The 27496-nt window shown below is 35.7% G+C and overlaps 1 protein-coding gene across 4 annotated transcripts in view; it reads right to left on the bottom strand.

The window, feature by feature from the left end:
* The window catches only part of SORCS2 (sortilin related VPS10 domain containing receptor 2), a 1241960-nt gene that overhangs the window by 233072 nt on the left and 981392 nt on the right, over positions 1 to 27496 (bottom strand). For all 4 annotated transcript variants that reach the window (XM_051965561.1, XM_051965559.1, XM_051965560.1 and 1 more), the window contains exon 4: positions 1060 to 1224. In XM_051965561.1, coding sequence (XP_051821521.1) covers positions 1060 to 1224 — 165 coding nt within the window. The remainder of the gene's footprint in view (positions 1 to 1059; positions 1225 to 27496) is intronic.

Raw genomic sequence — 27496 nt, 5'->3', positions numbered from 1 at the left:
GCAAGTGTGAATATTCTTGTTTTACAGATAAGGATGAATCAGGACAAAGCAGGACTCAGTGCAGGATACAAAGATGGGAATCCCATAACTCACATACAACTGATGTTTATTAATCACTGAATATTTATCATAAAACATAACACATAAAACAGAGGCAAGAAGGTAAAGTGCAGAGTTGTGAAGACTCTTACAAATGCCAATAACAATAGTTCATATTTTAAAAATACCTTTAGCAAAAGTTCTACTACTTAGAAAGAACCTTAAAAACTATCTATTTCCCCTGTGTCACAGATAAAAAAAATCTCAGACCGGTAGTCAAAAAGTTATCTGCTCAAAGTCACATGATGAATCAGTGTCAGAGAAGGGAACAACATTCACATATCCTAGTCCATGAAAAGTGTACTTTTTTCAAATGGTATTTTAAAAAAATTTTCCAAGTGTATGTAAAAATAATTTTCAAGAGTTATTTTTGTAAGAATTTCTGTTCCAAATTTTTCTTCCTCCCTCCCTCACCTCCTTTCTTCCCAAGACAGCAAGTAATCTGAAATAGGTTAAATGTGCACAATTCTTTTAAACATATTTCCATATTATGACAATCATAGTTTTGACTCTACTTTGTTGCTCCTGCTTAAGTACTTCTTATGACAGAGACCTTAATATAAAGCAATGCAACCCATCTTTTGTTGGACTTGCCTAGGATAACTCCACTTACAAATGAATGTGTGAGCTGTGGCTACTTTTGGAAGATGCCCAGGATTGTTTTAATTCCTTTGGGCCTGATGTTATAGGCAAAACAAAATAGATTTAATATATTTGTTTCAGTCATCCCTCCCCTCTCCTGCCTCTATATCTCTTTCCTCCAAAGACAGGTTGCTGAAACAATAGCCTTAGCTGGATTAAATGAGATGAACCACAGCAGCCTCCATCTCTTTGCCCAGGAGCCAAGATATCAAATATGATGAAAGCTAATTAGAATGAGTAAGTCACATCAGTGCCGGTAGGGAATACTTTTATTAGAGTCCCTGTAGATTAGAACCACGTGGGGTCATTAAATTTTACCTTGCTCTCCTTAGTGTAGGCAACCACTTTATCCTCCTCCTTGGGATGGAAAATCAGAGTTTCGACAAAGAATGTGATGAGCTGTTTCTGAAAGGTGGCCCCCTCATCAGTACTCAGGAAAAGGCTCTGGTCCCGGTCATTAAGAGAAGAGCTTACAAGAATTATCTGAAACAGAGAGACAAATTATAGGGACATTGAGTTGACAAATCATCACTAGCAATTCCACGATCTGTCAGTCTTTCTCAGTGTGATTACTTCTTTCTGTAACCTCTGCCCCTATTTTAAGTTTTACTGAAATCTGTTGAAAATTACAGTGCATATTGAAACCTCATGATGGCCACCGTTTTATTTCAAGATGGTAGAAAGGAGCATAGAATAGACATAAGCGGTATGTTTGGGAAGTTTAACACCACACCAATTTTCATTAGTTAACTAATTCATTGAAAAACTAAAACAGGAAGATGGATAGACCAACACCAAAAACCAACCTATTGAGTTGAAACAGTGACATCCCTTGCTTTTGGCATCCATGTGCCCTGTAAATGTAATTCAACATTGTCTAAATTATGTAACAGTGTGTTGCCTCTAGTAACAAAGTAATCTTTTTTATTTTGAAACTGTGTCTCCATATTGTCCAGCTTGGAAGTATAATAGCAATTGTATAACATTTAGAGTGTATCAAACAGTTTGCTAATCACTTACAATTGTTATCCCACTTGATCCTCACAATAACACAGGCAAATACAATTTATCCTTATCTTCATTTAACAGATGAGGAAAGTTGGATAGAAGTTATATGACTTATCTAATGTCATACAGTTTGTATTTGAATTCAGGTTTTCCTGACTCCAGGTCCAGTGCTCTAACCACTGCATAATCTAGATACGACCATCCCCTTCACCCCAATCATTATAGCTTTGACTTGCTTTGTTCCCAAGCTAGGCTAGTTTGGCCCTTTATGGGAATCCTGGTGACTTCCCATTCGAAGGAGCCAAAGAGAACTGTGCTGAACTTTGGACTGCCACCCAATTAACTTTAGTCTTACTCTGCTTTAGAACTTTTGAGTTCAAGAGACCTGCCAGGTTCAGCTTCCCTGATTACAGGGTTTTCTGGCATATACTATCATATCCTACCACTAACAAAATTCTATTAAAATTACATATTTCTTTCAAAGACTCTTTGGATTGGAAGGACCTCAAAGCTAACCTAGTACCCTTTCCTAAAATTTCCCCAATGCCTCCCTGTGGCAGGGAGGAAGTCTCAGATCTTCAAAGGCCTGGCATTTCCTGGGAAGGCTTCCAATACCAGGCCAGCAGTGGATTATGTTTCTGTCACCCAAGGACCAGCCTAGTTATGTTAAGGAAGGCTAACAAGAACAAAGCTGACCACTAGGGGATGAAGAGTGATTATTTCGTTCAGTTGTACCAACTTTTAAAGACCATTTTGAGAAGATCTGCAATCCAGATAGGGGACGGAACACCCCAATAGAGAAATCACAAATCTATTGATAAATTGATGCAAGTTATTAGAAGCTGTAATGGCTGAGGGCTTTAGAACACATTCAAGTTGGCAAAGTGCTATAATAGACTAGCTCATTTGAGCCTAATAAAAACCCTATGAGGTAATTATCATAGGCATCATTATCTCAATATTTTACAATTGATGAAAGTGAGATTACCTTTAAGTATTCATGAAGGAAGAGAAGGAGGAGGAGGGGGGGTAAGAGAAGAAGGAGAGGTAGGGGAAGAAAGAAATATTTTAATAATATTTTTAAATATTAAGAAAATTTTTAAGTTACAGGAACGATTCCAAGCACTTTACAAACACCATATTTATTTTTTGCATTTTATATCTAAAGTTGACAGGAATTGCCTTGATCACTGAGACACTGAGAAGAGCCAAATCTTTCATAGTTGATCATTGTACAGTTTTACTGTGGATATTGTATTCCTGATTCTGCTTGTTTTGCTCAGCAGCAGTTTGTGTAAATCTTTCCAGGCTTTTCTAAAGTCAACTTGTTCATCATTTTTAATAGAATGATAATATTACATTACCTTCATATGCCACAGTTTATTCAGCCATTCCCTAAATGATGGGTAGCTACTCATTTTCTAATTTTTTGTTATCACAAAAAGGGCTGCTACAAACATTTTTGCACATATGGGTCTTTTCCCCTTCTCTTTGACTTTGAGATACAGACCCAGTACTGGCACTTCTGGGTCAAAGAAAACATTTGATTTAGTCATCAAAATATTTCTGGGAGATAAATGCTATTATTATCTTTTTTTTACAATTGAGGAAACTGAGGCAGACAGAGGTTAAGTGACTTGATAAAGGCCACACAGCTACTAAGTGTCTGAGGCTAGATTTGAACTGATGTATACCTGACTCTAAGTGCAGCACTCTATGCATTGTGTCACTTAGTTGCTTTGTCTATGTTCATAAGTATAAGGGAAGCATGACAGAGTAGATAAGAAACTTGGCTTCAGAGTTAAGAAGACCTAGATTCAAACCCTAGTTGAAACACATTTCTTGTGTGATCCTGGACAAATCACTTAACCTCAGTGTTTGAGGCAACTCTTAACTCTATGGTATAGAAAAGAGACATATCTGCACTGATACTTAAAATTTTTCAATGGAAGCTCCTCACATGTGAAATCACTGATTAAAAATAGTCATATGGCTATAAATAATTTGAAGCCATGTTTCTCTAGGTCTAGGACAGGCTTTGTCCCTTTTACCATGCTACTACAAGCTTTGGAGATATGACCTCCCAAGAGCTTTTCTAAAGGTCCTTTTCTACACACACACACACACAAAGTTGAAGAATCCAGGACACTGACAATGGATTGCTATGACCTGGACTAGGAGACTGAGTCATATAAGTAACAGGTTCCTTCAGGAACTCAATAGCTCAAACTAAGAGAATTTGGTTAAAAAAAACTAATCACCCAAATCAAGATTGTTCTCACTTGGGAGTGTTGGTGAGAATTAGAATCAGAAATTCTTAGTTAAAAAAAAAAAAAAAAAAACAACATGCTATTTGCTACCCCATTGACCCTGGACAAAGGACTTTACTATTGTGTAGCACATTTCTGTCATCTTGAAAAGGAAGGGATTGATGATGACTTCTAGAGGCAGGTATGTGTTTTAATGGATTGAATGTGGGACTTGCAATCAATGAGTTTAGAGTTCAAATGCTACCTCAACCACATACTAGTTGTATGATCCTGTGCAGATCATTTATCCTCTCTTTGCACAGATTCTCTGAAATGGGGATAATAACAACACCTGTCTCTAAAAGTTGTTGTAAAGATCAAATTTATTTAGAAAGCTCAATTCAAACCTTACAGTGATATACAAAGTTTATTATTTTATTATTATTAATGCCCCCTCCAATGGTAAATCCTATAATTACTACAAACTTTTAAAAAAGGTAAGGTTATGAGAACCCTTTGTAAATCATTTGTCTCAAAATAATCTTTTGAAACAAATAATCCAAGGATTTTTATTCCCATTTTAAAGATGAAGAAAAAAGGTGCAATAAGATTATTTGCATCACTCACAATCACAGAGGAAGTTAGGACTCACCCTCAAGTCCCCTGTTCTTCCCTCTACAGCTTTCCTTTCTGTATTCTCCACCATGCCTCACAGGCTCTCCCATTGTCCTACCTGGAATCATCCTTGGGTAATAAAGTAGAGAGGAAGAAAGGATATAAAAGTTCCCCTATAAAGGGAAACATCTGAAACACAAAAGTAGCCTTATCAAGAGAAAGAACTAGTTTTAAAGGAGCAAAGAAGAGGTAGAAGAAAAGGAATTAAAAATAAAAAAGTGGAGGAGAGTAGGGGAATTCCATAGAAAGAAATATCTGAATATATGACAGAGTTTGATGATTATGATGAAAAAGAAGTAAAAGGAAAAGAGAAAATTTTAAAACAATTTACAATCTGGTCCATCTACTTATAAGAGGGGGAAATATCAGATCCTGGCTGGGTGCCTGGGAAGTATCCCTTTTTTTTTGGATAAGATGGACTAGGACTTCAAAAACTGATGGCTACAGGTCAGTTCTAATTGCCTCTGACCATGTTGTGCTATGTACTCTTTACATCTATCTTACCTGTGACACAACATGAAATGGTCTAATGTAAAACATAGAATATCAGAGCTGAAAGCAACCTCAAAAAGAAGAATCACAGGATGTCAGAGCTGTAAGGGACCTTCTAACATTGAGTGCAGGATATAAGAGAGGGAATGAATCTTTGATGTTGTATAATTTAATCCCTTCCTTTTTTAGATGAGCAAACTTAGATCTAGAAAGAGGAAATTAGTGACAAAGAGTGTAACCTTACTCCCCAATAAAGTGTTCTATCTCTGAATTTCCTTTGCAGTCTAAGACTTCTCTTTCCCACTTTAATCTTACTTCATTAGTATATTTACCTGGGATCAATTGGCCTCTTTTCTAGATAGTCTCATGGTCATTTTCAGTTCTGATAGTTCCTTATTTTCTGCTTTGCAATTAATTACCTTATCCCCTAAAATATAACTGTGGCAGGATTGAATGAAATGACCATTACTCAGACTCTTCAGTAAACACCGCTGATGATGGTGCTTGATAAGCCTACATTATCTAAGATCTTGAAGGTTACGTTTTGTATTGTGGAACCCTTTGCCAGTCTGTTTAAGCTTATAAACCCCTTTTAAGAAAAAAAATTCTTAAAAAAAACTTCATAATTGAAGGAAGTTTCATAGAGAGTAATAAAAGTAAAAATGTATTTTGTTTTCTAATTCAACTTCATGAGCCCTTTGAAATCTTTCAATAGAAACTGTTCCTGTACCTTAAGTTAAGAACACATCCTGTAGTTAATAATAGGATGGATGGCTTTCAGGGGAGAATATAGTATCTTCTTCTTAGACCTGTAATTAGGATATCACGACCAGAGTTTTGCATCATGCTGTTGAATTTACCAGTCTTTAACAAAACAGACAAAGCAGAAAAGAGCAGTTAATTGTTAAAACTGATAAAATAGGAAGTTATGAGATCTTCCCTGGGTGAATTCTTCCCACTGTGTTGTATTCATCATCTTCCTCAACTTAGGTACACTTTAAATCACCTATCCCATGTGCGGTTTGCCATATTTATCCTACTATAAGAATTCGTTGTCATGGCTAAGTCTCTTAAATAACTGGTCTGAGACCCAAACTGTTCCAATACCCTGCTTTTGATCCTCCTAATCTCTGTATACATAAGATAATAAAAGTTGTGATCATTCTAGTCTGTTCTCCAACCCATAGCATCAGCTAAAAACCTTCAAGAAATTATACACTTTGCAAGATACTATTGCTCTGGCCCCATATTTTCAGCTCTTACCTTCTACTTAAAACATTCCTATGCATCCCCTGAATAAGAATGAAGGATCAATTTAAACTCGTTCTACATTCTGCTTCTGCCCCAACCTGATCTTCTTGGATCCCTATAAAGTGTTCCTAATAGAGACTAATACAAACAACTTTTCAACAAAGGCATTGAGGCAGATTTTTTTTTTTTGGGGGGAGGATGGGCATATTTAATTCTGTGAGTCCCCTTTGACAAAAGTTATTGTGAGGTGGATGTAACATGGTGCATATTAGAGACTATAGCAGATCTGGAGTCAGGAAGATGTTTGTTCAAAGACCACCTCTGATTATTATGAGCTCCGTGATCATGAGTCCAACACTAATCTGAACATCAGCAGCTTTTTACCAGTTGGAGATAGGCTGTTACCTGCATTGGAGGAGAAAAGTAGATAAAGGGCCTTTTGATACTAAGGAAGTCTCAGACCCGTGATGTGTTGAGGAACAGGATTATGTCTAAAGCAGGATAACCAGCCTGCAAAAATAACCAAAAATTGGAAATAATATTATACAAGATGGTGGATATAAAGAAATCAGGATAATTGGTCCAGACTACTCTACCTCAAGCATTTGTCATAGGCTCTCATCAGCTACCTAATGAGATCCTGTGATATGTAGAGGGTTCAGCAAAAGAGTCAAAAGATCCTGGTTTCAAATATTAATTCTATTGCCACTAACTGTGCATATTGAACACATTATTTCCCCTCTTTGAGACTCAGTTTGTCCACTCATAAAGTGGATATTTTTGTTTTTGTTCACTTGTTCCATTCATGTCCAACTCTTCACAATCCCATTTGGGTGTTCTTAGCAAAGACGTTAATTTCTTTCTCCTACTCATTTTACACATGAGAAAACTCAGGTAAATTAGGTTAAGTGACTTGCTCAGGGTCACACAGTTAATAAGTGCCTGAGACTAGATTTGTATTCAGAAGATGAGAGTCTTACTCAGGCCCAATACTCTATCCACTATGGTGACATCTAACTGCCTTAACATGGGAGAAAGACTGATATATCTATCTATGTATCTATATATAAATACAAATCATATATCAAGATAGATAAATAAAGACATACAACCTTTTTCATCTCTCTGTTATGAGGAAAACCCCTCTTATACTCAGTCCATAGTGAAATGTGAGCTCTTCATGTATGTCTTAGTTGTTATTTTAAGTGTGATTCTGCTTAGATCAAAGCTTACAGATCCTTTCCGAACTGCTACCACCAAGTATTGTTGATCTAAGGCATAGTGTGGACTAGTGTTAGATGAATGGCCAAGATGTCCAATTTGGGGAGAAAAGGTTCCATAGAGAGTAGGAAGTCATCATCAATATATTACAAAGGAGAAAACAGATTTGAAGACAGATGACCTGGATCCAAATCAACTCTCTCATTTCATATCTATGTGATTTTAGTCAAATCGCTGTATGTGGTTGGCCTTCTGTTTCTGCCTCTCTAAAATAAAGAGTAGGAATATAATAGAAGGATCTTCTAGCTCCAACTCTTTCATCCTAGCAGCATCTATTAAGCAGTATCTATTAAGATTGCATCTGCTAGGCACTTTGATAAGCACTAGAGATGCAAAAAATAGATTATCCTCCAAAATAATCTCTTCCCTCAAAGAGCTTGATTCAGTATGCATGTATATCTGCATATACCAAGAAAATTCACAAATATAAGATTGTTTTGTAGGGGAAAGCAAAACACTGATGTCTAATGAAATGTGTTGGGATCTTTAAGTCTTATGGAAGCAGATAGTGCTGGAGATGAGGCAAGTGTTGTTGTTCAGGCATGTCAGTCATGTCTGACTCTTTCTGACCACACATTTTTGTTGTTGTTGTTGTTGTTGTTGTTGTTGTTTATTTAGCAAAGTTATTGGAATGGTTTGCCATTTCCTTCTCCAGCTCATTTTACAGATAAGGAAAATGAGGCAAACAATGTTAAGTGACTTGCCCAGGGTCATGCAGCTAGTAAGAGGCAAGAGTAGTACTCTGTCCCCACCCCCATCCCCCCACCCCCCCAAAAAAGAAGCTGTTAATCTTCCACAGATGTGAATATCACTGATTGAAGTATGACCTCCATCTTATGGGAGGAGGAAAGAAGTTATTCATGCTCAGACAGCTAGCTACAAAAACTCAAAATTTTAAATGTGGACGTAGGGGAAAAGGGATTTAAAAAAAAATATATCAGTGTGACATTCCCTCCTTTTGTTCTCTTTTACAACCATAGTGCTCTCTAGAATACTTACCAGAAAAAGTGAAATTCTTTTGAAAGGAAATTGAATGTGTGAGAGTATCATTCTCTGGGTGATGTGAATCCAATGAATTTAAATGAACAAATGGCAATCCAATATATTATTTAATCCTAATGAACACCCTAATGAGCTTTCCCCTCTTTCTTTAATTAACCTGCAATGAACACAAAGGCATTGTCTGAAGCCAACCCACCTTAGAAAAGACGCCGAGCATCTGGATAAATGAGATTGTCCATCCAGACTGATTCCTCAGATGATTTTGGTTGCTCAAGACAAAAGATAATTTATCTCCCCATTTCAAGTCACGGCCAGGAGATCTGGCCATAGTACTTTGCTTCCACTCCGTGAAGGATGGAAATCTGGGTTCTGTTGTCCAGAGAGTCATCTCTTAGTTAACCTTGCAAAATGAGACCTTTATAGGCCTGCTCTTCCATAATAGCCCATCTATCATAAAACCTTTTTCTCCAGTTTGAAATACTGCGATGATATCGATTAAATCAGCCTCCCTGATCACAGTAGCTCAGACTACCTCTTGGCTTTAATTATCAAACAGAGCTTAAAGTTGAATATTTGTGCCTTGCAGGAAGTTCAGTTATTTAGAATTAGAATTGGAGAGTGGTTATTTTCTAAGTAACCTGGGAAACACAATTTTCCCTTTCCTTTTTTTACCTCCCAGGTTGTTGTTAGAATTATAAAAAAAATTCTTTTTGGAATGGACTTTAGAAATCATCCAAGTTTTGTGATTTAGAGTTAGAAGAACCCTTAGAGATCATCTAATGCCACTTATGTTATTACTCCTATTGAATGGGAAACTGAAGTGCAAGAGGGGGCATGAATTAAGCATTGTCACATAGCAAGTTGGAGAACCAGAATTCAAAGTGCTATTTTCTGACTTCAAATCCAGGTCTCTTTTCTAACTCCAAATTTAGTTCTCTTTGCACTATACAGACAGATATGAATGGTAATTTTCTGGTCCTAGTCTTTGTAATCACAATCTTGGGCTATTTTTTCCACTTATCACTGTAAGTGGGACAAATAAAGGGAAAGAAAAGATATCAACAAGAATAAACATTAAAACAACAAAGCTTTAATTAAGGCTTGCAGAGGACATGAGTTGAGGATTGTTTTTCAAAATTTGGATTAAACATTTTTTTAGTATTATATTTATACTGGCTTCTATCTTTAGATGCACAAATGGTACCTGAGATATCTATCAATGTGCCACATTGGTCTTAATAATTTTAAGGCAGAAGCAATGTAGTAGACAGACACAGCAGTGGATTTTGGAGCAAAGAGGACTGGATTCAAGCTCCTAGTTCTGGTGATTGTGACTTGTGTGACTTTGTTCAAATTTCTTCCATTCCTAGAGAGAATTTTCAATTTTCTCCTCTTTAAATGAACAAATTGAATAAGACACACTGTTAAAATCCCTTCCAAATTGAGCTGGGTGTATAGTATTAGAGAAGCTGGAATGGGATCTTGGTTTCATCTGTGTGACTGGGAATATTAAGTTGATGAGTCTTGATTTCTGTATCTGTTAAATGGGAATAATAATAAATACTTAGATTATCAACTTCATGGAAGTATGTGGAAAATACTTTGCAAAGCTTATAGTTTTGTCAGTTTACCTCAAATATAACTCTAAAGCCAGGCAATAAATCATAAAAATGAGGATGATTTGTGCAAAGAGAAAGGAAAAGAATAAACATGTATGAAGATTCTATCTACCAGTTACTGTGTGAATCATTTCATAAACATTATCTCATTTGATTTTCATAATAATTCTGTGAGGTAGGTGCTCTTATGCTCCCCATTTTATAGTTGAATATATTAGTATAGATAGTGGTCAAGTGACTTGTTCAGGCTCACACAATTAATAATAATAGTAATAATAATAACAATAATAGCTAATATTTACCTAGTGCTTACTATGTACAAGTTAACGTGGTGATTGATTCATAGTTACTATTTCATTTGATCTTTACAACAACCCTAGGAAATAGGTGCTGTTATCTCCATTTTACAATTGAGTAAACTGAGGCAGACAGCAGATAAGTGAGTTTCCCAGGATCACATAGCTAGTGTTTGAGGCTACATTTGAACTCAGGTCTTCCTGATTCCAGGTCCAGTTCTCTATCTCTTGTGTTACCTAGCAGGAGGGGACAGAGCTGTGTGAGGAATTTAGTAAGTGGAAAAATCCTCCAGTATTTCAGTTCGGTAACCTCTCTATACTGATAGTAATAAAAAGTTATGTCAAATTGAGTGACATAGCCCTTATCACACACTCAGTCAGATATAGGACTTGATTATAAGTACTCCTGACTCCAAGAATATCCCTTTATTATATTTTTAGTTTCTTAAAGATGATGACAAGTGATATTTAGATAAGACTTTCTGGTTTTCAGAATGCTGTGCATATATTATCTCATTTTATTGTCATTAAAATTCTATAAGGTCAGAAAAAACCCAAGATGATTCCCATTTTACAGATGAGGAACATGAGGATCAAAGATGTTAAGTATCTTGCCCATAATCACAAAACCCATAAAGTATCAGAAAATGGATTGAAATATAGATCTATCTTGACCCTTAGGAGAAAAGTGTGTGTGTGTGTGTGTGTGTGTGTGTGTGTGTGTGTGTGTGTGTATGTGTGTAAATGTATACACATATATACATGTATGTGTGTATATTTGTAGGTATATATTTGAAGTCATATAGACAAGAACAGAATTATCATTCTCTGGAACTTGATCTCTGCTGTAATAATTTTCAATTATTTTCTCCCATCTCATGGAAAATTCTATTCTATCAACATCTTTCCTAAGGTAATATTCTGTATGGGTTCTCACAAAGGTAGAACAGTTTTACTATGATATCCTGAGTATTTATGGTGAGACAAATTAAGGTTTTAGAGAACATTCTATTCCTGTTTTCATCAATCGAGTTTGATATTTTAGAGTTTTGGAATTCTAAAGTTGAAAAGGACCCAAGTTATTCATTTGACCAATTTTTAGATAGGAATTCCCTTTAAAGCACATCTGGCAGAGGGTATTCAGCTTTTCTTGAATATTTCCAATGATCTGAGCCATCAGAAGACTCTTGTCTTCTTACTAAACTCCAGTTATTCTGAAGGATGTAGTGAGGCTAATGACTTTGAGCAACTCTGTTTATCTTAAACCTAATTTGTTCACTAGTCAAGATTGCATCCTGTTATGTTATTGGTCCTTTTGGAGAATGAAGGATGAACAACAATATGTGAGGAGGAATAGCTGCCCCTTGAGAATCTAACCACCTATTTCAAGTTGTAGAATATTGCTATTTCTCTTTCTCCTTTTTCCTTCCTCCTTCCCTAAATACATGTGGTCTCTCTTTCTACTTGAGGTATCATATCCTTTAATATGATATCATTGGTACCTTTGAAGAACAAAGGATAAAAATTAAGATTCAATGATGGAAAACTTACTATCTCTCAAGATAGCCCACTCTGCTTTTTTGATAGCACAGCCTTTGGTTTCCTTTAATTAACCTGGAATCTGCTATTCTGTAACTACCCATCATCAGTCCATAGTCTGCCTCTGTGGTCACAGAAAACAATACTAATCTCTCTTATGCATAATAGTCTTCAAACATTTCAAGAGAACCTTTATTATATTCCCAAGTCTTCTTTCCTGTAAACATTCCAAGCTTTTAAAACCAATTAATGTATAGCATGATCTTTAATCCCTTTTCCTTACTAGTTATTCTTTCCTGGACGGCCTCTAATTTGTCAATTTTCTTTTCAGAATGGTACCATACTATTTCAAATATGGTCTGACCAGAATACAGCTGCCCTAACACCTTCCTCATTCCAGATATAATGCCTCTCTTAATGCAATCAAAAATTGCTGTGTATGGAAACACAACAGTCATGCAGTATGTATTCTTCTCATAAACAACTGCATTAGGAAATTATATATAAGTGACTAAAAGATAAAAACAATGATTCATGTGAGGATCAAAGCATATAACAGTCATGGAAGTCTGTGCCCCACAGACATCATGTGCACTGTTATTGTTTCCATTTTGGGGGTCAAGGTTTTAGCATGACCATTCAAAAATGGGGCATCTCTGAAGAGACATGAACAGAATGAGGGAACTGAAACTACAATATATGTAAATTATTTGAAGGAACTTTGGATATATAAACAAGAAAAGGAAAAAAAAATTCTGTCAGACCTCATTATCACACTAAAACTATTCTGACTGGTTAGTTAATTCTGTCTTTCCCTAGAGGGCAGAACTAGAAACTATGGTTATAAGTTGCAAAGAGGCCTGATTTTTGTTCTGTGGAAGATGAGGCAAGGTAGAGAATATGGGATTTCTTAACAGTGAAAGCTGTCAAAATGGACCATCATAGGATTGGGGCTTTTCACAGGGAGGAGAATTCTAGAGTCTGCAGAGACAGAAGAGTGTCTCCACAAAATGTATAGATGGAATTCAAATATGGGTTAGATCAGATGGTCAATGAAATCCCTTCCATTCTAGGATTTTGCATGCTATTAAAGGAAGCTAGATGGTACAATTCATAAAACTCTGGAATAAGAGCTAAGGAAAACCTGAATGAGAATTTTGCCTCTCACTCTTAGCTTTGTGAAACTGAGAAAATCATTTCATAAGCCTTGATTTTCTCATCTGAAAACAGTGACACTAATAACCCTTACCAGGACTGTATAAAGATGAAATAATAATGGCCTGTGCTTTGAAAATTGACAGCTCTCTATAAATGCTAGCTATTTTAAAATTTATTTTTAATTCAAATTTAACCTATTATATATATACAACACTATATGGCTGGTAACAATGTTCTCCTCCTCATTCTGTGAATTCCACTGCTTATGTATAAAGGATGTTTCTGGTTGATGCCAGAGTGATTCTAATTTTGGGGGCCCAGAGTAAATGAAAACTGGTTTTCAGGGGATATTCATTAAGCCCAGAACAAAACTACAGGAGTTTACCGTTTTTAAATTAGCTCTAAATCCCAGTAAGTCTTGAGTGGTAGCTTTGTACTCAGTGACAGGTCCTCTCTCCCCTGCCAGGAGGAAGTACCATTATGAGACACAGCCTGAGAAGATTCCTGGAAGAACAGAATGAGATGCCTCTGAGGTGTGCCTGCAGTGCACATATTTTCCTTTTCTCCCACTCAAATTAAGTTATTAATACAACTGCCTGCAGAGTGTGAGGCTAATGAGAGCTAAACTTTCCCCCATGTTCTGTACACAAAAAAGCATTCATATGTACTACCTCCTCACTGATGACAATTTGGGAATCCATTTTAAAATGGGATCCAATTACCTTGAACACCTGAAGATGGCTGTCTTGTTTATCTCAAAATGTGGATGTCACTCCCTCCATGTTCCTATCTCCCTACTGCCATATCCCACCATGAAAGGAATAACAGAGTTGGCCTGAGACAAGATGGTAGGCATTTCAGTAAAGCAAAAGAACACTCTACAGAAGACCAGCAGATTTAGGTTATGGATGAAATAAAATTTTCCACTAAATAAACAGATGTTTGCTTTGGACAATTCAATTAACATAAATTTATTAAGTGCTTACTATGTACCAGGTATAGTATATGGAGTGCTGGGTCTGGAGTCAGGAAGAATTGAGTTCAAATATGTTGTGGGACTTTGGGTAAATCACTTAATTCTATTTGCCTCAGTTTCCTCATCTGTCAAATGAACTGGGAAAAGGAAATGGCAAACCCCTCCCATATCTTAACCCTGTTTGTCTCAGTTTCCTCATCTGTAAAATGAACTTGAGAAGAAAATGGCAAACCACTCCAGTATCTTTGCCAAGAAAATCCCAAATAGAGTCACAAAGAGCCACATGCAATTGAAAAATGACTTAATAACAGCAATGTGATAGGAATAGGATAAGAATGAAGGTTATTCAAATGAGTATGACGTGAAAGATCTAGCCTTAAAATCTAATAACATGTTATGACATATATTCCCTAATGGCATGGGTTCTGTCATGAGATAAACAGATTATAAGGGGAAAAAAAGGAAAGATATAGGCCAGGTATTGCCCTGAATGGTGATTTTTTTGTGATGACCATGGCTTCTTTAGTAGTCATTATACAAGCTACTCTATCTCTCAACTTCAGGCATTCTCACTGGCTGTCCTCCATGTCTAGAGTGCTTCCTCCTCATCTCATATTCTAATTTTTTGGGCCACTTTGAATCTAAGTTAAAATCTCATCTTCTGCCAGAAATCTTTCCTAGTCAGTCTTAATGTTAGTGCCTACCCTCTGAGATTACCTACAATTTACCCTATACATATCTTGCTCATATATACAATCTTCTTGTGTTAGCTTGTAATATTGTAAGCTATTTGAAGGCTTAATGCTTAGCACTGAGCATATAAAAAAATAAAAACAGTTCTAGTTAACAGCAGAACCTTTAGAAACTCAGGAAGTGAAAGAATGGTCCATAGTTAGTGAATGCAGAATCTCAATCAGTCCCTAGTCAAAAACTTTCTAGCATGAGGGAGTCTATCAATTTGTCTTCTGATGTCAAGAACTCAGGGCCAGCTCCATGCCATGGTAAGAAACTAACACACACACACAAAAAAAGAAATAAGGAAAAAAAAACTCACTATTTCTAGATATCACCAAGAAGATCGTAATTAAATGTTTAATAGCTCTTGGGTTTCATTCAAAAACACTTCAGAAAGAAAAGGATTATTTTAGTCTGCCCTTTAGTGAGCTAAGCACTAAAAAGTATTAATTTTTGTATGAGTGTGATTGGGGCGGGGGCATTCATATACTCTAGATTTACCTCTTTAATACTCTATTATCAGTCATACAGATGTGAATAGCTATATAGATGAAAGTAGTAGAGGCCCTCAGAGAAAGAATTGGGAAAGATAAACACAGCAGCACTCCCCTCCCCCTCCCCCATCTCCAAATTAGAATCCAGCCCTGAAAGTGTTGGAGAAAATGGTATTAGTCATGAATGATAAAAATAGCTTTCTCACCCAACCTCTCACTGTTGCTTGTACGTATATCATGTAGAGATATTCAGAGATGACTCAGAGTTATGCAGGCTTTCACTTTGTAATTGTACCTTTTTAATGGCCTTTGATTGTCAGGTCAGACATTCTCTACTTGAAAAATAAACAAAAATATGTCTGGAAAAAATGTGCACAAAATTAATGTTTATAAACTGAATCTTACTTGTTATCTTACTTCATTTTGGAGGACATTTTGTCCTCCTATGATCTGTTGGGGTCAAGAGCAAGCAAAAGCCTCATTCTTATAATTAAAAGCTAATTAAAATTTTAGGGGATCATCTAAATTAAGGTTTAAAAAAGTGGAAGAAGGGAATTCCTTATCATTTAATCATATATATATGTATGTATGTGTCATGGTTTAATAACAAAGGTGCATCCATGGTGGCATGCTAATTTACCCAATTCTCACTAATTTATTGCAACTTAGAATGACAATGTTAAGGGGAAAAAAAATCTTTTTTTATTTTACACTTCATCGGTTTTGGACAAAGTATATTGCTTCTAGAATGATGTTTTCCATTCATATTTAGCTAAATAAATAGCTTAAATTTAGAGAATTAACAAATTCCTAGCAAGGAAAACCAGAACATGGAAGTTTTTCATCCTATCCCATCCCATTCCATAGCAAGAGAGAAAGGTGGATGGTACAAAAGATAGTATTGGACCTAAAGTCAGAAAAAAAAAAAACTGAGTTCAGATCTTGCCTCAGCTATTCACTATTTGTGTGACACTGGGAAAATTATTTAATTTTTGTTTATTCAGTTTCTCCAAATACAAAAAAAAAAAACAAAAAACAAAAAACAACTCAACTCCTAGGATATTTGTCAGACTCATAAAGGTGTATTTTCTCTTCCTCCTTCCTTCCCTCCCACCTTCTATTTCTTCCTTCCTTCCCTCCTCTCACCCTTCCTTCTTTTCTTCCTTCCTTCTTTCCTCCCTCATTCCCTTCCTTCTTTTCTTTCTCCCTCTCTTCCTTTCTCCCTTCCCTTTTTCCCCTTCTTTCCTTCTTCCCTCTTTCATTTACTTCATTTCTTCTTTCCTTCATTCCTTTGATTTAGCCATCTAGCCTTCTAACTAGATCATTTCACCATCTGTTTGCAACCACTGACCTGCTCCCCCCTATTTGGACCAGCATTCTTCACACCAAACCTGAATTGGCCCTACATAACACTTTTCAGGAAAACAGAACTGCCTTTTCTGGTCACCTCTCCCCCATATGTGTTCCCTTTCCTTTCTATATTTTAAGTTCCCAAAGGTCAGTGACTAGACATTAAAAAATATTTGAACTGCTATAGCTTGCACTATGTCTGGCATATAGTAATAACCCAATAAATATTAATTCTGATAATGTATTCTACAAAGAGAAATTAACAAAAGGTTAATGATTACAAACCAATATACTGCCTCAGCAAGCATTATTATAGACAATGGGGCATGGGGAACAGAATGACAAAAGGCTCTAGATGGTCAGAAGATCTGGACCCAAATCCTTGAGCAAGTGATTTTACCTCTTTGACCCTGATAGTTGAGAGATAATTGGCATATCTTTTAGGCACTTTCATTCCAATGAAAGTGGATACTAGCCTAACTCAAGTGAATACTAATTCAATTCCTGATAAAAGCCAACAGTATAATTTCAGATGAAAAAGGAAGGGTGACATAGGACCATTGGAGGCTTTTCAACAATTCAATTCAACAATTCATTAAACTACTACTCACAGGAAGGCATTGTGCTATAACAGGCTGAGAAAGCCATGGCAAATAAGTGTTGCCTTCTGTATTGCTGGAAGGATAGAGGCCTTGAATTTGAATCTTCTTGCTCATGACAGTTTATGAAAGGCAATAGAAAAAAGATTTTCCAAACTGACCACAAATACTGATCAAGATAACTGGCCGCAGAGTATTCTGAGAAGATTCAATCAGAATTTGGCTTGAAAGAGAGGTAGAATGATTTAACCAAAAGAGCAATTGTTTTGGCATCAAAGAAAAGGGCTTGAATTTTAGCACCGATGTGATTTTTGGGCAACTAATTTCAACTCAAAGAAGAGGCTTGGAAAAGATCAATAGATCCATTCTAACTTTGAAGTATATGAACCCATGAATTTCTCATTGAGAGAGTTCCCAAACAGAAAACAGTTTCTTTACCCTCTTATCGAAAACAAGGATTCTCTAGAAGCCTTTTAAACATTTAATAATGTTAAATTTAATAACATTTAATAAAGCATTCCCCAAGTAAATTACAGAAATTTCTGTAAAAATGTAGAAAGATTCAATATGGCTTTAACTACTTTACTGACTGCTGCCGAACTATTATTTAACATTCTGGAACCTATTTGTAAATTAAATGGGGAGCCATGCTTCTTTCCTATATTCAAGAGGCTGAGTTGTAAAACTCTTGTTTGATCAATACTAACTAAATAAGTCAAACATTTTTCACAATCTATAAAAACAAACCTTTCCCACTATTGTACAGATTTGATTTATTAATGAGGATATAAGATCACTTACAACACTTGCAAAACAAGGACTCACCAGTGATTATTGATGACCTTAATTCTCTGTAGATGCTTTTCTCTCTAACTTTACAGGGAAAAGGTTTTAATAGAATTTTTATTCAATACTACATTGCAGATGATGCTAAACTATGTTCTCCTAGTGACAGCTGCATTTGGAACAGTTAATTTGGTGGTAGGTAAAAACGTACACATTCATAGATTTAGAGCTATAATGGATCTTAGAGAACATATGATTCAACTCCCACATTACAGAGTTAGAGAGAAGTTAGCTGACATTCAAAGTCACACAATTCATAAGAAGAAGAACCTATTGGATGGATTCCTTTGGCTCCAAATCTAGTACTCTTCCCACATCACCACAGTTTTACTAATTGTTGTATATAATCAGGATGTCATCTTTAAAACAACAACAAAAAAAAAAAAAACCATGGTTTTAGTCAGCAACAGATTATGAAATTATCTTCTTGACATGAAGTACACAAGTATATAGTAATGTCATTACTGCCTCATCAGATTCCATGAGACTTTTATTTGAATCTTTTGCCTAATTACAACTCTTTTTGTGAATCCTTTCTGATACTTAAAAGTCAGTTTATTTAAAGTCAGTTTATTTTCTCTGAGCCTCAGCTTTTTCACCTACACGACAGGGAAATGTATGCCTATTCTGTACTGTCTACCTTAATGAATTATTGCAAAAAAAATTATGTTCTAAGTTTTAAAATGCTATGTGAGTTATCCTCAGATATTAATTTAATCTCTTCTCAGCAGTTTATAAACTTTTAGAGGATAGTCACTTTGATTTTTTTCCTTTTTTATGTCTAGCACCAAGGACAGGGCCCTGGATTTACCCTGCACTGATTGTTTACCGAATTGAATAACAGCTACAACTTACTTTATATGATGTTTTATGATTACAGTGACTTTTATAGATCATTTTATTTGATCCACATAACAAACAGTTAAAATAGGTAATGTAAATGTCACAAAAATTCACATTTTAATAGTTCTTTTTGGTCTATAAAAACTTGGTTAAAATCTCTCCCCAATCTTTCTTGCTTTTTCCCCCCGAAGGTCAATAATACAAGTATTATTTTTCTAGGTTAGTATATAAAGTAACTAAGTCCCACAGAGGTTAAGTGACAGACTACACAGCTATTATGCAGCAGAGCTAACACTTGAATTTATGACTTGCAGATCCAAGTTCAGGGTTCTTTCTAAACATTAGCTGCATATTTCTGATTTTCTAAAAGAAAAACAATGTTTTATTTTACTTTTTATTATGAACTTAAGTTAAGCTAAAACCATTTTATGTGAATGAATACAGTAGAACACAAAATATGATTCTATTTGAAATCCTTAATCTCTATTTCACACTGCTTATTTTTAAAAAAGTATATGATAAATCCTTTGTGGCAGTTTTTGAACTGTCCTTATCGGTGCTTCTTTCATTTTCTTCTGTGCATTAAAAAAGTCATAATAGTCATCCATTGCATTGGTTCACTGTTGATAGTCCTCCTCCTCTTCTTCTTCTTCTTCTTCTTCTTTTTTTCCTTCTTCCTCCCCTTCTTTCCTCTCCTCCTCTTTGTTTTTCTTCCCCTCTCCTCTCTCTCTTCTTCTTCCTCTTCCTTCTTGTTATTCCTCTCATTTTTCTTTCCCTGTCCATTCTCTTTCCTCTTCCCCAGCTTTGGAAGTCTCAAGAATAAGGAATACAGTTTTCTTAAACAACTGCAGATTATTTTCCTTTCCAAATATTTGTGAAGTGGGCCAAAGCAAAGTTGTAATTTTTTTAAAAAAAATGTTTCATTCAGTCACCAATTTATTTTCAGCTTCCCATTGTAAACACCAACACTTTTCTATGATGGAGATGCTTAATATTTAAAAATCCTGCATCATTTAAAGTTTTTGCATCATGGATGAACAATAAGCCCATTCATTGAGTAGGGACCTGTTTACACTTGCATGGAGAATTCAAATAATTTGTTTGCTTGAGAAAATGCTTCTGCATTCTTTAGAACGTGCTGGCAAATTATAATTAGATGAGTTTCCTTCAGTGCCTACCATCAGGGACTCTTGCTCAGCCAAAATGATGTGAACTTTCCAATTTGGGCTGGCCCTACTGAGAGGAAGAATAAGCATCCACATCTAGGGTATAATTTAATCATTGCTTTAAAAAAATCTTCCTTAAACTACATGGTTATACAATGTTAAAGCTGTAAGTTGCTTTTGAACATCAGTGCTTGAAGGGATATTTCTAGGGATACCCATCAGGTTCTTAGCATCCCTCTTTTTCTTTGATTTTTACCTTGATTTTCCTCTTTCAAAATCTAGAGAATAGAGAGGCATTCCCCAACTCTTTCACCTTCTGTGCTAGGAGGGAGAATAATCAGTACTTTGTGCATATGGAGCAATTGTTTGCCACTAAAGGCACACAAGCACACTTCTGCAGGTCACTGAAAAATTCCCTTTGCTCTTCCAACTGGCTGGAAACAAGCGTATCTATCCTCTACTGGAACAAGGGTTATGTTCTTTTTTGATAGAACTTTAAGAATATTATCTTACTTTCTTCTCACAACAATCCTGGGAGGTAGGTACTATTTTTACTCCAATTTTACGGAGGAAAAAACTGAGTAGAAGCGAAACTGGATGACTTGCCCAGGGTCACACAGCTCGTATGTCAGGTCAAATTTGAACTCAGTCCTTTATGACTTCGGTCACAGCACTCTATCCACTATACTACCCAGCAATATCAGTTGCCTTTTATCTCTGTATAAAACACCCACAAAAATCAATTCACTTAAAAATCACTGGACTCCTTGAATAGAAGAAAAATCTAATCAATTTTCTTTCAGTCAAGGCCCAGCAAATCTTTTATATTTTTAGAGAAGAATTAATTAAATAAAACAATTAATAGCAATTAGGAGGAAGGGTGGCTCTTGCAAGATGAATATTTAAAGGTTTGTTCTATGGCTAGACATCCTGACTGTCAGAGGGAAGGACAACTTCAGTGCAGAGAAATTGATTGCAATATCCTGCCACATTCTAAGCTGTTCCAGAGGCAGATGAGAAATTCAAAATTGTGTCAGAGTTGCCATAGATATTTCTGATGGGGACACAATACATGGAAACCAGGAGAAGAACAAAAATTAAGAAGATTTTTCTAAATGAGAGAGACATAGATGGAGACAGTGAGACAAGACAGAGAGAGGAGGGAGGAAGGAAGAAAGAGATAAAGAGAGACAGAGAGGGAGAAGGGGAGAAATGAGAGGAGGAGAGAGAGGAGATAGGAGAGAGGGGGGAATAGTAGGGGAAGAGAGAAGGTAGGAGAGAGGAGAGAAAGGGGGAGAGAGAAGGGAGAAGAAGGGAAAAGAAAGGAGAAAGAGGAAGGAAAGAGGATATGAGATAGGAGGAGGAAGGAAAAAGGGGGAGAGGGAGGAAGGGAGGGAAGGAAAGAGAGAGACAAAGACAGAGAGACAGAGATAAAGACAGAGACTCAGAGGAGAGGGAGCATGTTTATATATTGCAATATTACATTTATGTGGATACTATAGCTACCAGGGCAGATCAGCATCAATGAAAGTTCTTACCCTGACTGATTTGCCCACATTTTAAAGTAAATTTTCCAAAGAATATATGTGAGGTGCTGAAAAATCTTACTCAGAGACCTTTGATATTTTGTAATTAGTGTAGGATGTATATTGTCCACCTGGTAGTCCTCATTGCTCAGTTAGGTTCTCTCTTTTTCTGACTATTCATGAAATGCTGATGAAATTTCTCTCTCTTCTAGCTGCAGCCCACTCACCTTTCCACCACTGTGTAAGAAAAAGAAGCAACATGTAGTAGACCTATGATTACTTCTATGTGTAGAAATTTCTTCCCATGATGCAGGTCAGCAATGTCTCTGTAATTTGTGATTGTTATAGGGCCCTGAGAGTTTAAGTGATTTATTAATTGTGGCCACATGAGCCGTATATGCCAGAAGTGTGGCTCAAAACCAGGTCTTCTAATGCCAAAGGCATACATCTATCCATCTTTATGTTTATAGATATATACATACATGCACACATTTATGTATATAAATCCACACATAAATGAAATGATATGAAATATCATCTAAGAGGCGGGTAATATTAGGTATTGCACTTAATACCAGAAAGAGTGGCATTCAAATCCAACTTCAGAAACTTACTAGAGAGCAACTTTAGAACAATTTTCCCATCTCCTTCTCAGTCTCATTATCTTTATCTATATGAGAGTATCTACTATACCTTGTAAGACTTTTATGAAGATTGAGTGTAATAATACATGTAAAATGCTTTGTAAACCATAAAGTTCTGTGTGTTAAATCTTAGTTATAATATATATGTCCATGTATGCCGACATGTAAGAACACTTAGACGACTATACATGTATGTTTTTATGTATGCATATATCTCTTTATACATATATTTTAAAGGTCTAGACCACATGTATTGCTAAGAATTTGAGGCAGTTCTACTTCTTACAAATTTGTAGTCAGAAAACCTGGATTGATTCTAAACTAAATTAGCTACGTGATGTTGGATGAGTCAGTTAATCTCGGTGAACCTTTATTTCTTTCTGTAAAATGGGGATGATGGCTGTCTTCCCTTCTTTACAGATTCACTGTAATAAAAAAGAGTAGCCTTCATCATTTCAAAGTACAATATTAAAGTCAGATTTTATTTATTGCTATTGCTATTGGTCCTTCCTCAGGAACAAGAATATACAAGGACAAGGCCTTTCCTTATACCTTTCTGAAACTGAGGGACTCTTAGCTATTCTCTTAGCAATTCCAAACAATTTATGATGAAAAATCCACTTCCAAAGATAGAATTGACAGAGTATTGTAGAGGGACAGTGTTGAATAAGTCCATAAACAGCAAGAGTCCAGTCCAGATATAACTTGATTGGTTCACCATCTCCCTCTCTTTGTGACAATGAATTGTAATGACATACTTGATTAAATTTAGTATAATCTTGATGGAGAATGCATGAGACAGGAACAAGGCATTTAACTATGCTATTTACCCCTTAACAATGAATTAAAACATATTTGAGGTAAACACACTAGTATAATAATTTCTGCTATTTACTATTCTGTTTCAACAAGTACTTTGGTATTGATAAACATGACAACTATTCTGTTGGTATTGATAAGCATCACAATTAGGATATCTACAACTCTGTGTTGATAAGTACCTTGATATTGCTAGCTAAGGTGGATACTGAGATGTCAAAGTATGGAATGTGCATTAACTCTGGAAAGTGTATAATGTCATCTGAAGTTACCTAGTAATAATGTAACACTAGCCTAAAATGGATACAAATCCTAGCCCTCAGATTAATAAATGGAGACTGCAAAACATATCTTCCATCTTCGGATATTCCTTTACACTCTTCGTATCCACTAGAGCTGGACTCAAACAGAGAGTGAAAGTATATGGAGATATACTTTTGTAATTCTATTATTTTTTTATTTTTTGGTCTGCATTTTCTTTTGCAATATGGTTAATAAGGAAATATTTTACATGATAGCATTATGTATAATCTGGATCAAATTGCTTACCTTATTGAGGACCGGGAGAGAGAGAATTGGGAACTTATTTTTTTTTTAAATGAAAAGCAATTTTCATTTATATGTGATTTAAAAATTAAAAAAAATAATCTTTTACATATAAGTAAAAAACAGAGGGTCTTCTAAAAAGTAGCTGTTCAATACATTTTGGTAATAACAATGAGCTAATGAAAATTTGGACCATGTTGGAAATGAAAGAGAGAGGTCACCAAAGTTCACTTTGGTTCTGTGAGTAGCTCTTATGGGAAGAATCTGACTACATATCAAATATAGTGAAATCTTCCCAAGCCAGTTTGGACAACCACTTAGAAAATACACACCAAAGACACATAATTTCTGCTTGGCTGGTTTTAAAATCAAGTAATTAAACAATTTTATAGCCTTTCCTTTTAAAGACAAGCTCTTTAAGTTATGAGTGCAAAACACATCTTGGTAATAATAAAGTTGTTATGTTTTGTGAATTTTGTTTAAATGGATTTTATAATTAGGCAGAAGAACATCTGTCCTGGGCTGAGACAATATTAGCTCTTTTTTTTTTTTTTTGGTCCATTGTAAGTTTTTTCTTTACTGCCAATTTCCATGTTCTCAGTTACTGTGATGAATGAAATACTGGACGATTTGGCAGCATAACTAGAATTCAGCTGATGCCTGAGAAAGAGAGAGTAGCAGTGTAGTATATTGGGAAGGAGAATGGTCAGAGTCAGATGACTCAGGTTCAATCCCAGATGAAACACTTACATTGTGACCCTAAGCCAGTCATCAGAGTATTGAATTTTAGATTCAGAATGAAAAAAAGTACCTTAGAAATCATCTTATTTATGAAGAAACAGAATCAGAGATGACAAATGACTTTCCTGAGATTATATGAAGCAAAACCTACATCTGAATTCAGGTAAAACACTGAGTAGCTGATAGCAGAGTGAGTATAATGTCAAATCTGTAGTCAGGAATATCTGAGTTCAGATCTGCACTCAGACATTTATTAGTTGTATAATTCTGGGCAAGTCACTTATCTGTTTGCCTTAATTTGCAAAATGGGGAGTAAATAAAGCAATCATCACACTCAATTGTTATGAGGATAAAATGAAATCATATTTATAAAGTAGTACAGTATCTGACACAGAGGAGACACTATTTAAAAACTTATTCTCTTCCCTTTCCTCTTAGAGCTGGGGAATAAAATTAGTGATTAGCCCTGCCTCTTATTTTATAGAAGAGGTTTCACAGATAAAGAAGAATTCAAGTCTTTGTGATTTATGAGTACTACTGGTAGTAATAGTGGTAATGGTGGTATAGTAATAGTGGTAATGGCACCACCACCACCACCACCACCACCACCACTACTACTACTACTACTACTTTGGATCACATATTATGGGACTCTGGCCATTCACACAGAAAATATGTCATTCACACAGAAAATAAAATCATTTGCTGGATGCTATATTGAATATTGCCCCTCCACACACACCTTGACACCTGCCTCGCCTCCTTCCCCCATTTCCACTACTACTACTACCACCATCCCAACTATTACTACTGCCACTATCATTACTGCACCACTACTATCACTATCACTTCCACAACCACCATCACTTCTGCTACTTCTACTGCCAATCATCAATTTTATCAACAGCATTTATAAAGCATTTCAAAATTTATAAATTCTCTTATATAAATTATATCATTTGATCATCACAATAACATTATAAAGCAGGTATGATTATTATATTTACTTTTCGGATGAAAAAACAGGGTCTTAGAAAGATTAGTGATTAAAGAATTAATCACTTAGAACTGAACAGGACCAGAGGAGTCATAGTACTCTCTTTCCTTTTACAGATAAGAAACCTGAGAACAAGGGAGGTGAAGTGATTTCCCTAAAATCAAACAGGTAATAAGCATCAGGAGAGATTTGAATGCCAGATTTTTGGATTCTAGATTCAATATTCTTTACTTGGGTCCACATAGTTAATTCCACATAGCTAGTGATTCTGCCTAAAACAGAATTAAAACTGACTCTTACTGATTCCAATGCTGTTCCATACCATTTTCTATCCTCCAATGATTTATAGGAAATCTTGTTTTACTTCTGGCAACTTTAGTATCTTTATCTGTGAAATGGGCATAACAGTCTCTATGTTGATCATACCCAACGGTGGATTGAAGGTAGGGTTTTTGTGAACCACAAAGTGTGTTATAAAAATGGGCAAACATTATTAGCTAGAGTCTAATTTTATATCAATCAAGCATTAAAGTCCTTGGAATGATTTTATTAAGGGTGAGTTAATCAATACATAATTATTGAGCCTGAGGGATATAGAAGTATAAGTCCTCAAGGAACTTACAGCCTGCATAATAGTGATAGCAAAGACAAGAAGAAAATGCTTGAAATAATGAAAAAAAAAACAGATGCTAAACTTGATGACTCAATAATGCTATGGAGGCCAGAGAAAGGAGGCATCCACATGCTTAGAAGGAGTCAGGGAAGTCTTCATAGACAAGGTATGAAATGTGCCCTCAAAGGCTGCAGGAAAGCCAGATTTTGAAGAATGGATAGTGCTTGAAAGAACTGCTGAAAGAAGAAGGTATAAGAATGATTATTTTTTCAAGGGAATTGGGGTTAAGTAACTTACCCAGAGTCACACAGTTAGTCTGATTTGAACTCTGGCTGTCCTGACTTCAGGGCTAGTGCTCTATCCAATGTGCCATCTAGCTGTCCCCAAGAAGGGATATTCTTAAGGGAATGAGCATGAATAAAGCAAAAGAGAGGAGAATAAACAATCAAGTTTGAAGGAAGCTCTGGGTTCTAGTATCCCTTCTTGCACTGACATTTTATAGTCCATTTTCTAAGTTTTCTTCCAGCTATTTAAGAAATCCATTTCAATATTCAATATCAAATACCCTTTCTAACTCTAGTATTCCATGCTATATGTTCCAACATCTCTTCCAGTTTTAACATGCCATATGCTTTATTCTAAAGCATTTTCCATGATCTAATAGAGTATGTTCTAAAGAGATAGCTATTATCACTTTCCTAAACCAGTCACGATTATTGTTATTTTTAAAAATCATGTCAACAACTTGTGATCCTGTGGACCATGCTATCCAGGGGGTTTTCTTGGCAAAAATAGTGGAATGGCTTGTGATTTTCTCCTCTAAAACCTTACTGTTCTTTAAAAGGTGATCTTTAGCTATCATCAATCTGATTTCATTTTAAGAAGTTGAACAGCTGTAACCAGATCACAATAGAATTTCTAAAATACACAACACATGGTCCAAATGCCATTTTTAGCTTAGTTGGTAAGCACAATGTGGTTTATTAAGCCAACTTGCTCTCCATTGGGGGTTTCTCAGTGGTTGTTTTTGTTAAATATGAAAAAGAAGCCAAGAACTAGGAAAGGCCATGAATTAATTTCCATCACTCTGGCTTATGAGATATACTTAAAGTCTTCTCATCCCCACAATGTCTTTGTGCTAAACAAATCTTCTCTTTCGGTAAATCGGAAGCATTTTGATTCCTGTCTACCCCATCTCTGAAAGATAATGGATGCAACAGTGAAATTCTAACTCCTTACCAGATCCTCCAAAGAGAGTCTCTGCTTTTAAAACTATAACCATTACTTTGG

Source organism: Antechinus flavipes, chromosome 6 (assembly GCF_016432865.1).
Source record: "Antechinus flavipes isolate AdamAnt ecotype Samford, QLD, Australia chromosome 6, AdamAnt_v2, whole genome shotgun sequence".
NCBI lineage: Eukaryota > Metazoa > Chordata > Mammalia > Dasyuromorphia > Dasyuridae > Antechinus > Antechinus flavipes.
The sequence above is the reverse complement of the archived record's forward strand: the minus strand, read 5'-3'. Positions and strand labels throughout refer to the sequence as shown.